General features: G+C 46.4%; 1 protein-coding gene across 1 annotated transcript; it reads left to right on the top strand.

Annotated features, from left to right (window-relative positions):
• The first annotated feature begins 608 nt into the window (after positions 1-608).
• Positions 609-10,989, top strand: LOC135889541 (zinc finger protein OZF-like). Its single transcript, XM_065417403.1, is given in 5 exon segments — positions 609-632; positions 1,313-1,439; positions 4,461-4,515; positions 4,827-5,106; positions 9,961-10,989. Coding segments are annotated over 5 exon segments (1,515 nt in total).
• Positions 10,990-13,843: the final 2,854 nt, after the last annotated feature.

Consider the following 13,843-nt stretch of genomic DNA (forward strand, 5'->3'; position numbering starts at 1 on the left):
TCTCACTCATTAGCTGGTGTCAGAATTCTGGCTCCAAGCACTGCCCGGTGTTCCCTGGCTATCGCCAGTCACCATGAAAACTTTCTATCCACAGTGAGGGATTGAGTTCCCAGTGTGGGGTTCCTGGCTGCTAGGGAATCTTGGTGGTGGGGGGAATCCTTTGGGATTCCCAACCTGGCAGTCATGGTCTGGGGGCTCTGAGGGGTATCTGGGGTCCCTGGCCAAGGACTCTGGGGACTAGGTCCCAGGGAATATCTGGTGGGACCCTGGCTGGGGGCTCTGGATACTGGGGGGGCCTGGTTGGGGTCCTGAGGGCTGCTACTAACCGAGGTACAGGACATCACAAGGAGGTTAAAAATCTGTCTGTGGGCTTAGCCTGGCAGGAGGGGCCAGGTCTACACGGCAATAAAGAGATCAAGCATATTCCTAGCATGGCAGAATGTAGGATGTCTGTCTGCAGGAAAAGGGCCTGGGGCAATTGTGATGTGAAATTAACTAAAGCCTCTTTTGAAACCTCCACAACTGCCCTTCTCACCCAGACAGGCTGCAGAATGATGTCCATGTTTTGCTCCAATTCATCCTGTCCTCCCATGGGACAGGGGAGAGAAATGGCTGCAGAGGAGCCAGTTCAGGTAGGTCTTATCGGGGGGTTGCTGGTAGGTTCCTGCAGGAGGGAGAGGGGCAGCAAATACACCGGAGATGGGAAGGTTTGCACAGTCTGGTTTGGAGATTGGAGCAGGGCAGGAAATGTAGAGGGTGGAGAAAGGGAGGAGGACAGGATGTGGCAAACCTGCTGAGAGTTGTTTAATAAGTAGCCTAGATTCTAGGAACAGACCCATGAGGTTTGGAGGTGGAAATGCCCAAATTTGTTGAACAGAAAATAACCCTCCTACATGGAGCTAGGAAAACTGACCAGACTCATAGTGCTGGAGCGTGACCCGACTAACCAGTGGCTGCTGTGAGATATGAAGGGGGCACCCACCAGTCAGGCTTAGGGGAGATTCCCCTCCCTTCATATCCAGCTCCTCACAATGAGGAGGATGTTGAGCTCTCCCCAGGACCCTGCTAGGGGCTCCATCTCCTGTATCAGTCTGTGGCTAGTAGGTGTGTGATGGGTCTGCTGGGAGGAACAAGGAGTTCTCTCTTTGTCCCCTCACCCTGGTGTTTCCTGGATGCTCTGAGCTGGGTGGGGGTGGTACTCTGTTGACTGCGATCCACCAAGAGCTTCCATTTGATTGGCTCCTCTCCCCCACGAATAGTAGGGCTGTGAGTGGGGCAGCAGGTACTCAGTGTTGGACTCTTGCTCTTTCAGGGGCCGGTGACCTTCGAGGAGGTGGCTGTGTATTTCACCAGGGAAGAGTGGGCTCTGCTGGACCCCACTCAGAGAGCTCTCTACATAGACGTCATGCAGGAGAACTATGAAAATGTGACCTTGCTGGGTAAGGGTTACTGTCCCCTTGGTTCTTGGAAGGGGAAATGAAGAGATAAGATTCATGCCAGCCTCACAATGCAATCTCTACTCTGTCCTGTTTCAGCATCACCCCAATATGCCAGTGACACACACACTACCAGAGACCCTCCCCTGCTGCAGAACACTTTGGGAACAGAGCACAGGAGCAGTATCGCACAGTGTCAAATATCTCCTGTTTGCTCAAATAAAACTGGGGGTTAGGTCCAGCACAACGAACAGAAGCTTCTTACCCCTGACCTTCTCTCAAACACTGAACCTACTCCACTCAAACCAGAATGTGCTTGGGGTGTAACAAGCAGGCTGCTGGAGTCAGAGCTGCTGGTCCAGGGTTACTTACCACACAGATACTCAGTGCGTCCTTGAATGTTGGCTGGGAGTATCCAGACAAGGGAGATCCAGCAGCAGAACATTGAAACTCACCCAGGATTACAGATGACACTACTCACTGATTTGGATTGCACCCCAGCATGTGAAAATGGCTTAGGTTGGTAGTGGAACTTCTTGACACCTGGAGACTCTAGCTTTCCCTTCACCATGTGTAATAGCCACAATCTCTCTTCTCTGCAGACTCCTTGGATTTTTGAGTCCCTTATTCTCAAAGTCAGATGACCCCAATTCTTATTTTTCACATTCACAATTAGAGTCTGTTGCTCCTGAATTATAGGTTCTAATTTCCCAGTGTTCTCCACAGTCAGGGATTTTCCTACTCCCTCCGATTACACTGGACTCACTAGATTCCCTTGTTCATGAGAATGGCCACACTGGGCCAGACCAAAGGTCCATCTAGCCCAGTATCTTCCGACAGTGACCAATGCCAGGTGTCCCAGAGGGAATGAACAGAACAGGTAATCAAGTGATTCATCCCCTGTCACCCATTCCCAGTTTATGACAAACAGAGGTTAGGGACACCATCCCTGCCCATCCTGGCTAATAGCCATTGATGGACCTATCCTCCATGAATTTATCATGTTATAATCTTGGCCTTCACAACATCCTTTGGCAAAGAGTTCCACAGGTGGACACTGCATTGTGTGAAGAAATACTTCCTTTTGTTTCTTTTAAACCTGCTGCCTATTAATTTCATTGGGTTATTCCTAGTCCTTGTGTTATGAGAAGGAGTAAATAACACTTCCTTATTTACTTTCTCCACAGCAGTCATGATTTTATAGACCTCTCTCATATCCGCCTTCATCTCTTTTCCAAGATGAAAAGTCCCAGTCTTTTTAATCTCTCTCCATACAGAAGAGTTCCATATCTGTAATCATTTTTTGCCCTTTTCTGAACCTTTTCCAATTCCAATATATCTTCTTTGAGATGGGGCAACCACATCTGCACGCAGTATTCGAGATGTGGGTGTACCATGGATTTATATAGAGGCAATATGATATTTTCTGTATTATCTATCCATTTCTTAATGATTCCCAACATTCTCTTCACTTTTTGACTGCCGTGGCACATTGTGTGGATGTTTTCAGAGAACTGTGCACAATGACTCCAAGATCCCTCTGTTGAGTGGAAACAGCTAATTTAGACCCCCACCATTTTATATGTATAGTTGGGATTATGTTTTCCAATGGGCTGCAATATGTGCTATCCTGACATCTAGTTCTGCTGAGATCCTGCATTCAGTAATATCCCTGCCCTTCCTGTTCCCTTTCTCATAAAACAAGAGGAGCATCCCTATGCGTATTTACAATCGTTTCCTCAGCAGTCCTCTTGGGAATCCCTGATTGGTTCCAAAGTGTATTAAAATCTTTCTTAAAGGGTTACCTCTTGGTTATCAGGTCATGTGAGTTTGTAGCCCAGAAAGATCCCCCCTCAGTCAGCTCAAACTCAGCTGTTTCTCCCCCCAAAAATCTATCTGTCGTCTTCAGTCTCCTGAATGAGGTATAATCAGTCACTACCCCTTTCTGCGTGGGGCAAAGCTTCAAAAGATGAAGATCTGCATAACCAGCCTTGAGATCTGGCATTCATCACCCCTTAGTGACACCAGATTGCACAGGAAACCCATCCCTCAGCCCTCCACAGTATCATCTGGCCCATCTCAGCATCATAGTCTGTGAAGTATTCATGCTTTCAAGGGCTGGCTCAGATATACTGATAACAGTCATAACTAGGGCCAGTGTTTGCTGGCAATGAAAACAGAGTAATTGACAAACATGAGCAATATATAATCCTTTATAGCCTGAAAATGATTTGGGGGGAGGGGACAGGAGCCAGCTGTGTGGGGGAGGTAGGGCCCAGACACTGGGCTTTGAGAGCCTAGAGCCAGCTGTGTGCTGGGTAGACGGGGCATGAACCAGCTGTGTGCAGGGGAGCTGAGCAGGGGAGAGGTGCTGTGGACACAGCTGAAAGCAGGTGCGAGTGCCGTCCAATCTGCAGCATGATGAGAGAGCCCATCGTCCCAATGCCAAATGTCCTGCCTGCCCAGGGGAAGCTCCACAGTGGTTTTGCTGAGCCCAGACTTGTGTACGGAAGGAAGAAATTGGCAGCAAGTCTCAACCACAGCCAGCCCCCAGCCTCTGTCCCAGACCTCCACGGCTCTGAGAAAAAAGTGCTCCCGAAAGCTGCCTGCACAGGTGAGGAATTGGTTAAACCAAGTCAAAAACTGTCCGTGAATGCAGGAAACATTTGGGATGCCCTACAAAGGCCTTGTGAGCTCTCCAAGTTCAGGATTGTTTCCTGCAGATATGGAATCATTAGGCAGAGGTGACTCATGGCTTCCCACCTATCCTGACTGGGGAGGGACCTGCTGCCAGTTGTCAATCTCGCTGTCCCCTGAGATTTCTGGTGAGATACGGACCCAGAATTGATCCCTTCCTTTCTCTCCTCTGGGGAAGGTTTTAGGGAAAATCAGCTCCTGATAGGTTTGATCTCTCCTGTACATATTTTGGTTTGTTCATCCTTTTTTCCATTCTTCTCTCTGAGATTTCCTTTCTCTCCGGTGCAGGCAGTGACCTATGTCTGGATTCCCTCTGTCTCCCATCAGGTGTTGGGATAGTGAGTGAAAACGAGGAGAAACCCAGTAGGAAGATGTTGAGCAAGTAGAACCACATAGGATATTATCAGGAAGATCCAAAAGGAATGGTTCCGGGAGTTGTGCACTCCCAGAAAAAACAAAAGCCTATGAGACTCCGTACAAGCCAGAGGAAAACTTCAATAGCCACTCAGACCTTATTACACATGAGAGAATGAACTTGGAAGGAAAATGCTACACATGCCATGAGTGTGGGAAAAGCTTCAATGGGAGCTCTGACCTTCTCACCCATAGGAGAATCCACACGGGTGAGAAACCTGAAGCATTTCCCACACTCAGAGCATGCATAAATCAGAGCTCACAACTTATTACACATAGGAAAATCCACACAGGTGAGAAACCTTATGGATGCCCTGAGTGTGGAAAATACTTCATTCATAGTTCATCCCTCATCTCACATCAGAGAACCCACACAGGAGAGAGGCCCTACAGGTGCTCTGAGTGCAGGACATGCTTCAGTTATAGCTCAGCCCTTACTGTACATCAGCGAATCCACATGGGTGAGAAACCTTATGGATGCTCTGAGTGTGGGAAATGCTTCATTGATAGTTCAGCCCTCATCACACATCAGCGAATCATCTGGGAACACACCATCCCTGCCCATCCTGGCTAATAGTCATTGATGGACCTATCCTCCATGAATTTATCATGTTCTTTTTATGAACACTGTTATAGTCTTGGCCTTCACAACATCCTTTGGCAAAGAGTTCCACAGGTTGACTGTGCATTGTGTGAAGAAATACTTCCTTTTGTTTCTTTTAAACCTGCTGCCTATTAATTTCATTGGGTGATTCCTAGTCCTTATGTTATGAGAAGGAGTAAATAACACTTCCTTATGTACTTTCTCCACACCAGTCATGATTTTATAGACCTCTCTCATATCCCCCCTTGTTCATCTCTTTTCCAAGCTGAAAAGTCCCAGTCTTTTTAATCTCTCCTCATACAGAAGCTGTTCCATACCCCTAATGTTTTTTTCCCTTTTCTGAACCTTTTCCAATTCCAATATATCTTTTTTGAGATGGGGCGACCACATCTGCATGCAGTATTCGAGATGTGGGTGTACCATGGATTTATACAGAGGCAATATGATATTTTTTGTATTATTATCTATCCCTTTTCTAATGATTCCCATCATTCTGTTCGCTTTTTGACTGCTACTGCACATTGAGTGGATGTTTTCAGAGAACTATTTACAGTGACTCCAAGATCTCTCTCTTGAGTGGAAACAGCTAATATAGACCCCATAATTTTATATGTATAGTTGGGATTACGTTTTCCAATGGGCTGCAATATGTGTTATCCTGACATCTAGTACTGCTGAGATCCTGTTTTCAGTGATATTCCTGCCCTTCCATTCCCTTTCTCCACTGAAACCCACCAGCCCATGCTTACTGTTCCCAGCTTCCCCAGGACTCTCTTATTGTTTCTGGACCTCTCTGTCAGCAAGAAGCAGAGCCAGGGAGACTTGCCCTCTGTCTGGAGTCTTCAATTTCTGGGACATGGATTTACTTTCTCTGTGTTTTAGGAGACTCTTTGAAATTGAGTGTCTGTGACATTAACCACAGTACAATCTGGACTGTTGAACAGCTGTTTCCCCGCAGTTCCCCAAGCTGGGGTGCCTTTTACACAGCTTTACTGTGGGAACAGCCACTCCTGGGCAGTTAACACACAGTCTCCAGCATGTAACACACTCCCAGCTACGTAGTATTGAGTGCTGCTAGTCAGCCACTCACAAATTACAGTACCCCACAGGAGAACCCCAGAAAATTCTCTGGTCCCAGACTTTTCCCAGAAATGTGCATCTTGCACTGTTCAGCACACTACTGAAGAACGCAAGCTCATATGAAGTCTGTCATTTCATCAGTGGAAAACAACATGCACCCGCCCTTGTTATCCCAAATGGAGTTTCCAACACACTTTAGTCCAAACACATTGGTTAGATCAGAGGTGGGCAAACTACAGCCCACAGGCCATATCTGGCCCATGGGACCCTCCTGCCCGGCCCCTGAGCTCCTGGCCCCGGAGGCTAGCTTCTGGCCCCTCCCCCGCTGTTCCCCCTTCCACGCAGCCTCAGCTCGCCCCACCACCGGCACAATGCTCTGGGCGGCGGGGCTGTGAACTCCTGGGGCAGCGCAGCTGCAGACCCCGGCCTGACCCGGTGCTCTCTGCTGCGCCATGGTGATGGTGTGGCTGTCTCCAGCTGGGCGGCGTGGTTGTAGTGCCGCCAGCCACCGGTGCTCCAGGCAGCGCGGTAAGGGGGCAGGGAACGGGGGCAATAGAGGGCAGGGGAGTCCAAGGGATGGTCAGGGGCGGTGGATAGGGGTCGGGGCTGTCAGAGGGTGGGGAACAGGGGGGTTGAATGGGGGCAGGGGTTCTGGGGAGGCAGTCAAGAATGAGAGGAGGGATTTGATGGGGCATCGAGGGGCAGTTAGGGGTTCCGGGGGTAGTCAGGGGACAGGGAGAAGGGGTGGCTGGATGGGACAGGGGTCCTGGGGGGACCATCAGGAATGAGAGGAGGGGTTGGATGGGGCAGCGGGGGGCAGTCAGGGGACAGGGAGTGGGGGAGTGGATGGGGCAGGTGTCCCGGGGGGGGCCGTCAGGGAACGGGGGGTTGGATGGGGCAGGAGTCCCGGGGGGTGGATAGGGGGTGGGCTCCGGGCCACGACTCCCTCCGCTAACCGGCCCTCCATACAATTTCCAAAACCCGATGCTGCTGTCAGGCCAAAAAGTTTGCCCGCCCCTGGGTTAAATAAAACAATAAAACAAAATTGTTAACTACTGAAAAAAGTAGTTTAAGTGGCTACGGGTAATGAGGCATAAAAGTCAGAATTGTTTACAAAAGAAATGCAAGAGAGAACACAAACTAATGTCTAACTTAACAAGCTAAAATGGATTCAAAGCTAATGTTTCTCTCACCATGTGCTGAGACAGGGTAGCTTTCCTTTTAGCCAGGACTCCCCCTAACCCGTCCCTGCTGCCCAAGTTCAGTTCTTCAGGAGTTGTCATGAGCAGAGGGAAAGGGGAGAGAGAGAGTCTCAAGGGTTTTCCTCACCTCTCTTTATATTTCAGTCCTTTGTACTAGAAGCAACTCAGTTCTCAGCTGAGTTATGGTGACAGGCTGTCTGTTGTAGAGATGAGCTTCAAGTGGTCCCTGTGATGGAATGTAAATGTCTTCTTCACACCTTCCCACTGCTGGAGAATGGTTATTTGACCAGCTGTTTGCCTTGCTTTCTCTGAGGAACTGGTCTGTGGCTGTTCTCCTGAATTGAAACTTTTTCAGTAATATCATACACTAAAATCTCATAACTTTACATACAATGTTGCTACACATTTTAACAGGAGGATAATATTCAATAGATTATGTGATTTCAAATGATACCTGACAAGCCATACTATGTACAAAATTGATCATAATTTTCTAGAAGAGCGAACCTAGGGGTACAGAGTGACACAGTGTCTGTCTATGTGTGTTCCCAGCAGATATATGGGTATTTCAGTCCCTCCTAAGCAGAGTGTTTGGCATCTTCAAGACCTAGGGAGCTGGTCCTGGGAATTCTGGTTTACTAAGTGTGACACTGGAATTGTGAGAAACTTTATATTATTATTATTTTATTATTAATACCAATATGATAAAATTGCAATGAATCGTGCTAGATATGCCATGTTAGGTGTCAGTGAAAATGTTATGATTTTCCAAGTATGATAATTTTGTTTCTGTTTGTATTACCTTTGTATTGTGAGTTATAGATATGTAGGGTATATCTGTATTTCCAGACTTGTGCAGTGTTTCTGGGTGACACACCCAGACATATTGGCATCAGCACGGCTTAGCCTGTTCGATGGCCCATCCAGGGTCATCAGCTGTACAATGAACCCATGGAAAGGACCAAGGGGATACACCTATTGAGTCAGCAAGACATGCAGGGATATGCCTGTGTACTGAGAACTCCAAGGCTTTTCCATGCCATGTGCTGTGAAGCTTCTGTTTGGGACACAGGAAGTACAAGCCACATGGCAAAAGGAATATAAAGGGCAGCTGCGTCATCTCCATTTTGTCTTCAATCCCTCTTCCTACCTCTGGAGCAACTTCTCTACAAACTGAAGCCTTGAACAAAGGACTGAATGACCCATCCAAGCTCTGGATGTGTTCCAGATGGACTTTCATGCCAGCAACTCACCAATACTGCTAAGAACCCTATATATAGATTATGGAATGTATCTGATCTTCGTATCCTATCCTTTCCTATGCTAAAGGATTGGCTTGCAGCGTGGTATTTTGGGTGAGATCCAAACCTATAGTGACCTGGTAATGTGGCTGACCCTTTGGGGTCAGAAGAACATTTTTTTTGTGAGCTGAGTTTTTAAATAACCTCTCATTGTACTGGACCTAGGTGCTAATTGGGAGTCAGAGAACTGGAATGCAATAAAGGGGGCTGTGTGATTTCTTTTTTCAGCTTCTCGATAACCAGTGTGGGTGATCAGAAGTACAGTTTGCAACTGGTCGGTGAGTTTAACTTCAGTGTTAACCACCAGTTTTGGGAGCATCTGCTCTCCCTTTTCCAGCCTGCCCTAACCTTGGCATTTTCAGTGAGGACGGCCCCAGGCACACCAGGTCACACTAAGCACTGAAGATAAATTAATAGAATGTTTTTTATGACCAAGTCTTAAGAAATCATCTGACATCCTTTGTTTTCTTTCATCTGAGCAGGGTGTCAAGTTTCCCAACCTCATGTGATCTCCCAGCAGGAACAAGGGGAAGAGCCATGGGTCCCAGACCTCCAGGGCTCTGAGAAAGAAGTGCTCCCAAGAGTTGTCTGCGCAGGTGAGGAAACATTAAACCAACTCAGAATCTGTAAGTTCCTGAAGGAAACATCTGCTATGCCCTACAAAGCCCTTGGGAGGTCTTTCAGTTCATTATTGACCCTAGCAGGCGTCGTATCCTCCGGGTAAATATAGCTCATGGCTTCCTGTAGATCCTAGCAGACAGCAGGCAGCAGCTTCCTCCCTTCCCTCTACGAAGTTGGATGGGATGGGATGGCTAAATTGATCCCCTCCTCTCTTCTATTTGGGGGAAGAGTTTGGGGGAGTTCAGTTCCTGATTTTTATTTGACCTCTCTCCAGCACTTGTTTTGGTTTGGTCTTCCCCTTTCCATCCCTGTTTGAGCTTTCTGTCTCTATCACAGCAGGTGATGCACTGGTATCTGAGGAAGAGGAGCACAATTCTCAACAGGAAAATGTTAAGCAAGTGGATAAACACACAGAATTATTGCAAAGATCGAAAAGGAATGTGTCCAGGAGTCATGAGCAGGGAAAATCTTGTGAGATTCAGCACAGACCAGAAAGAGAGCAGGGAAACCAGCCGGGCAAGAAAGTGGATAAATTTATTTCCTGTCGGGGAACTCAGAAGGACCTCAAGGAAACCACAACACAGCAGAAAGTCCTCAGGGGAAAGCAGAGAAATACATACACTGAGTGTGAGAAAAAATTCACTCGAAGATCAGCCCTTTTTCGACATCAGAGAATCCACACAGGGGAGAGGCCCTATGGATGCAGTGAATGTGGGAAAAGCTTCACTTGCAGATCAGCCCTTTCTGAACATCAGAGAATCCACACAGGGGAGAGGCCCTATGAATGCAGTGAGTGTGGGAAAAGCTTCACTAAGAGCTCAGCCCTTTCTGAACATCAGAGAATCCACACAGGGGAGAGGCCCTATGAATGCAGTGAGTGTGGGGAAAGCTTCACTCAAAGATCAGGCCTTTCTCAGCATCAGAGAATCCACACAGGGGAGAGGCCCTACGAATGCAGTGAGTGTGGGAAAAGCTTCACTCAAAGATCAGGCCTTTTTCGCCATCAGAGTATCCACACAGGGGAGAGGCCCTATGAATGCAGTGAGTGTGGGAAAAGCTTCACTCAAAGATCAGGCCTTTTTCAGCATCAGAGAATCCACACAGGGGAGAGGCCCTACGAATGCAGTGAGTGTGGGAAAAGCTTCACTCAAATATCAGCCCTTTTTCAGCATCAGATAATCCAAACAGGGGAGAGGCCCTACGAATGCAGTGAGTGTGGGAAAAGCTACCCTCAAAGATCAGGCCTTTTTCAGCATCAGAGAATCCATGCAGGGGAGAGGCCCTACGAATGCAGTGAGTGTGGAAAAAGCTTTACTCAAAGCTCAGCCCTTTTTCAGCATCAGAGAATCCACACAGGGGAGAGGCCCTACGAATGCAGCGAGTGTGGGAAAAGCTTCACTCAAAGATCAGGCCTTTTTCGCCATCAGAGTATCCACACAGGGGAGAGGCCCTATGAATGCAGCGAGTGTGGAAAATGCTTCACTAGCAGCTCAGTTCTTTCTAGACATCAGAGAATCCACACAGAGGAGAGGCCCTACAAATGCAGTTAGTGTGGGAAAACCTTCTCTTGGCACTTAGCCCATGTTAGCCATCAGAGAATCTGCAAGGGAGATCAACAGTATAAAAACCTCTAGGGCTATCCATACTTTTTTTCTTTAATACTTTTCCTGATTCCCGCATAGTAACTTTTAAAGCTGTTTGAACTATTTGCAGCACCATTATCCCTCAGCTTGTCCAGATGAGTGGCCCATTTTTGCCTTTTGCAGTTCACCCTCTTTTGAGGTGGACCTATTTCTCCTTTCTATTGTCCCATGAGTAATTTGAGTGTTCCCTTCCTATCAGGAGCCAGGGAGCATCACACTTATACCATTCCTCCTATTGCAAAGTTATTGTTAGTCCCCAGTGATACAGATTGTATCATTGCCAGTTGTTCTCATGTTGCTCTGGATTTTGCTGAAGAGCAGTTATATTAGGAACTTTTCAAATTATATGTAAATGAAGAGGAGCAGGGGCAGGAAAAAAGTGTCTTTTCAGCCTCTGTGACACTGGAAGGAGATGGGGTGACTCAGAGATTCCCTCCTTCCCCATCACTGCAGAACTGTTACCTTTTGTCTGAGCCATGTAGAGTTTATCTTCATTACATTCTATCCATCCACTTCTCAAAGTGTCATGTGATGAAGCTTTCTCCGTTCTCTTTGTTTGGAGATGATGCTTTGACTTCTTTAATCCTAAATCAGAGTCGCTATGACTGGAGTTAAAAGTGTCAAAGACCTGGACGGGGAATTCAAATGGATCCCAAACACAGTGTCATCATTTGGAGTTTAAATCCCAGGTTCCATCTATTGGTAAAACCACTTCTGGCAAGGTGGCTGTTTTGTCCCCCATTATTTGGATGTTAGGATACTAAAAATGTTGTAAATAACATAACTGACTATTGAGATAGTGCTGAGTGAAGTATGTTTGAATGGATCAGAGGAGAATGTGATGGGAGAATCTCTTGTCCCGATTCTGAATAATCAGATGTAACTTGCTCCGGAATTTCACTTGACACTTTCATTGCCATGTATTCTATCTCTCTGTGGTGTGGATCTTTCCTCAAGGCTGTTTGGTCACCCAACTGGATATTAGTTCTGTTTGATAGGATGTAGCTCAGATTTATTGGAGAATTTAAGACAAATGACCCTTTGCTAAAGTCGTCATTTCTCACTTCAGCTTTGCTTTTTCCCTATACCTCCATGATGACATGGAGAAAGTTCAAGTGCAACATTAGAGAACTCTCCAATTTACTGGACATGCTAACAAAGAAACAGTGGTGATTTAAAATCTCCACTCAGAAATGGTGAACAACAGCAGAACCCCAACTAACTGAAGGAAGTTCATATGATCACTGTGTAGTTCAATTGTTGAAGTCAATATTGTCTCAGATGATCTGGGGAGAGAATTCCACAGTAAGTGATTTTGAACTACACGAAATGCCCATGTATTCAGTACCCAGAGCATTTGTAACCCAGGCCCTACAGAAGATCTCTCCTAGCTAATCCTATGGTATGAGGAATGCTTCCCTTCATGATGCAGATGTTGAGGAAATAGAAGTGGAATTTTTGTTGAATTTATCCTTAGTAGGTGCTAAAAATGTGTATAAAATGAAATCAGTGTTGGAAATCTAATAGCTGCAGAAAAAATAGCTATTTTTGAATAGAAAGTACTGCTCTGGTAACTAATGGAGATTCCGATCCAGGCCTGTATCCAGGTCCTTGCCTGGAACTGTGCCACCAAATTAAAGAAAAACTGGGCATGATTTTGGAAGCCATTCCTTACTACCACTTCTGAGATTGAGTGGTTTTGTAAAGGATTCTACTTCAGAGAAGTGTAAATTTACCCTAACCAAGGCCAAGGATTTAGAAAGAACTGGGGTTGAAAGAATACACACTCAGTTCTTGGTTTCCACTCCAGTAAAGGAAGCTATGGTGACCAATGATCCAAGGAAAATTGTTTATACAACTCCACTTATCAGTTCTGTGTCACTGATTACAGTTCCAAAGGATACCAGGGTTAGATTGAGAACAATCATCCTTCACCGTTTGGATCCAAAGAGAGAGTGCTTCATAGGACATTCCTTCCCTGTGGATCCCAAACTGGCTGCCTGATTGGGTAACAAGGACTTTCAGGCTGTAGAAATGATTGTAACCAATGAGGCAATGAATGTGTCAGGCTCCAATTTCAAAATTCCGGATACACACATGTTGAGTCCTGATTCTATGGTTTTGTGTCTGATGCTATGGCTACACAATAAAGCTGATATTGGGGCAACTGCGCTAATGTAGCTGTGCTGCTGTAGCACTGCTGTTACAGACGCTCTAAGCCAATGGGAGAGATTTCTCCCATCGGACTTGATTAATTCAACTCCCGCAAGCAGCGGTGGTTATGGTGGCAGGAGAAGCTTTCCTGCTGATGTAGCACTATCTAATCTACACAAGGGGTTAGGGCTGTGTAACTATGTTGCTCAGTGGTGTGGACTTTTCACACCCCTGAGCAATATAGTTATACCGATAAATGTCTTTAGTGTAGACCAGACCTTAATATTCTCTTGTGTTTTATGCATTTACATCACTTCTCTACCTCCTCCTACTTTGAAAGATTAAAAAGTGTGAAAAGGTAGGTATTTTTCCTCATGATGCAAACATTCCGACATAGGAGACCCCTTCCACCAACACAAATGGCAGAAGAGCCAGAGATATATGAACTCACAGAAGTGGTTGGGACCTACGTTGGGACATCAACCATCAATATCAAGGAAAAGGCTGAAGTCCATTGCCTTTCAGGTCAAAAAGCCATCTAAAGGCTGGTCTATGCTGAAAAGCTATGTTGACATAGCCACATCTCTCAGGGGTGTGAAAAATCCACTCCCCTGAGAGAAGTAGTTAATGTGACCTGAGCCCCAGTGTAGACAGTGTTACATTGTCAGAGAATATTTCCAGTGTTTGAAGT

The sequence above is a fragment of the Emys orbicularis genome, chromosome 15 (genome assembly GCF_028017835.1).
Source record: "Emys orbicularis isolate rEmyOrb1 chromosome 15, rEmyOrb1.hap1, whole genome shotgun sequence".
Lineage (NCBI taxonomy): Eukaryota > Metazoa > Chordata > Testudines > Emydidae > Emys > Emys orbicularis.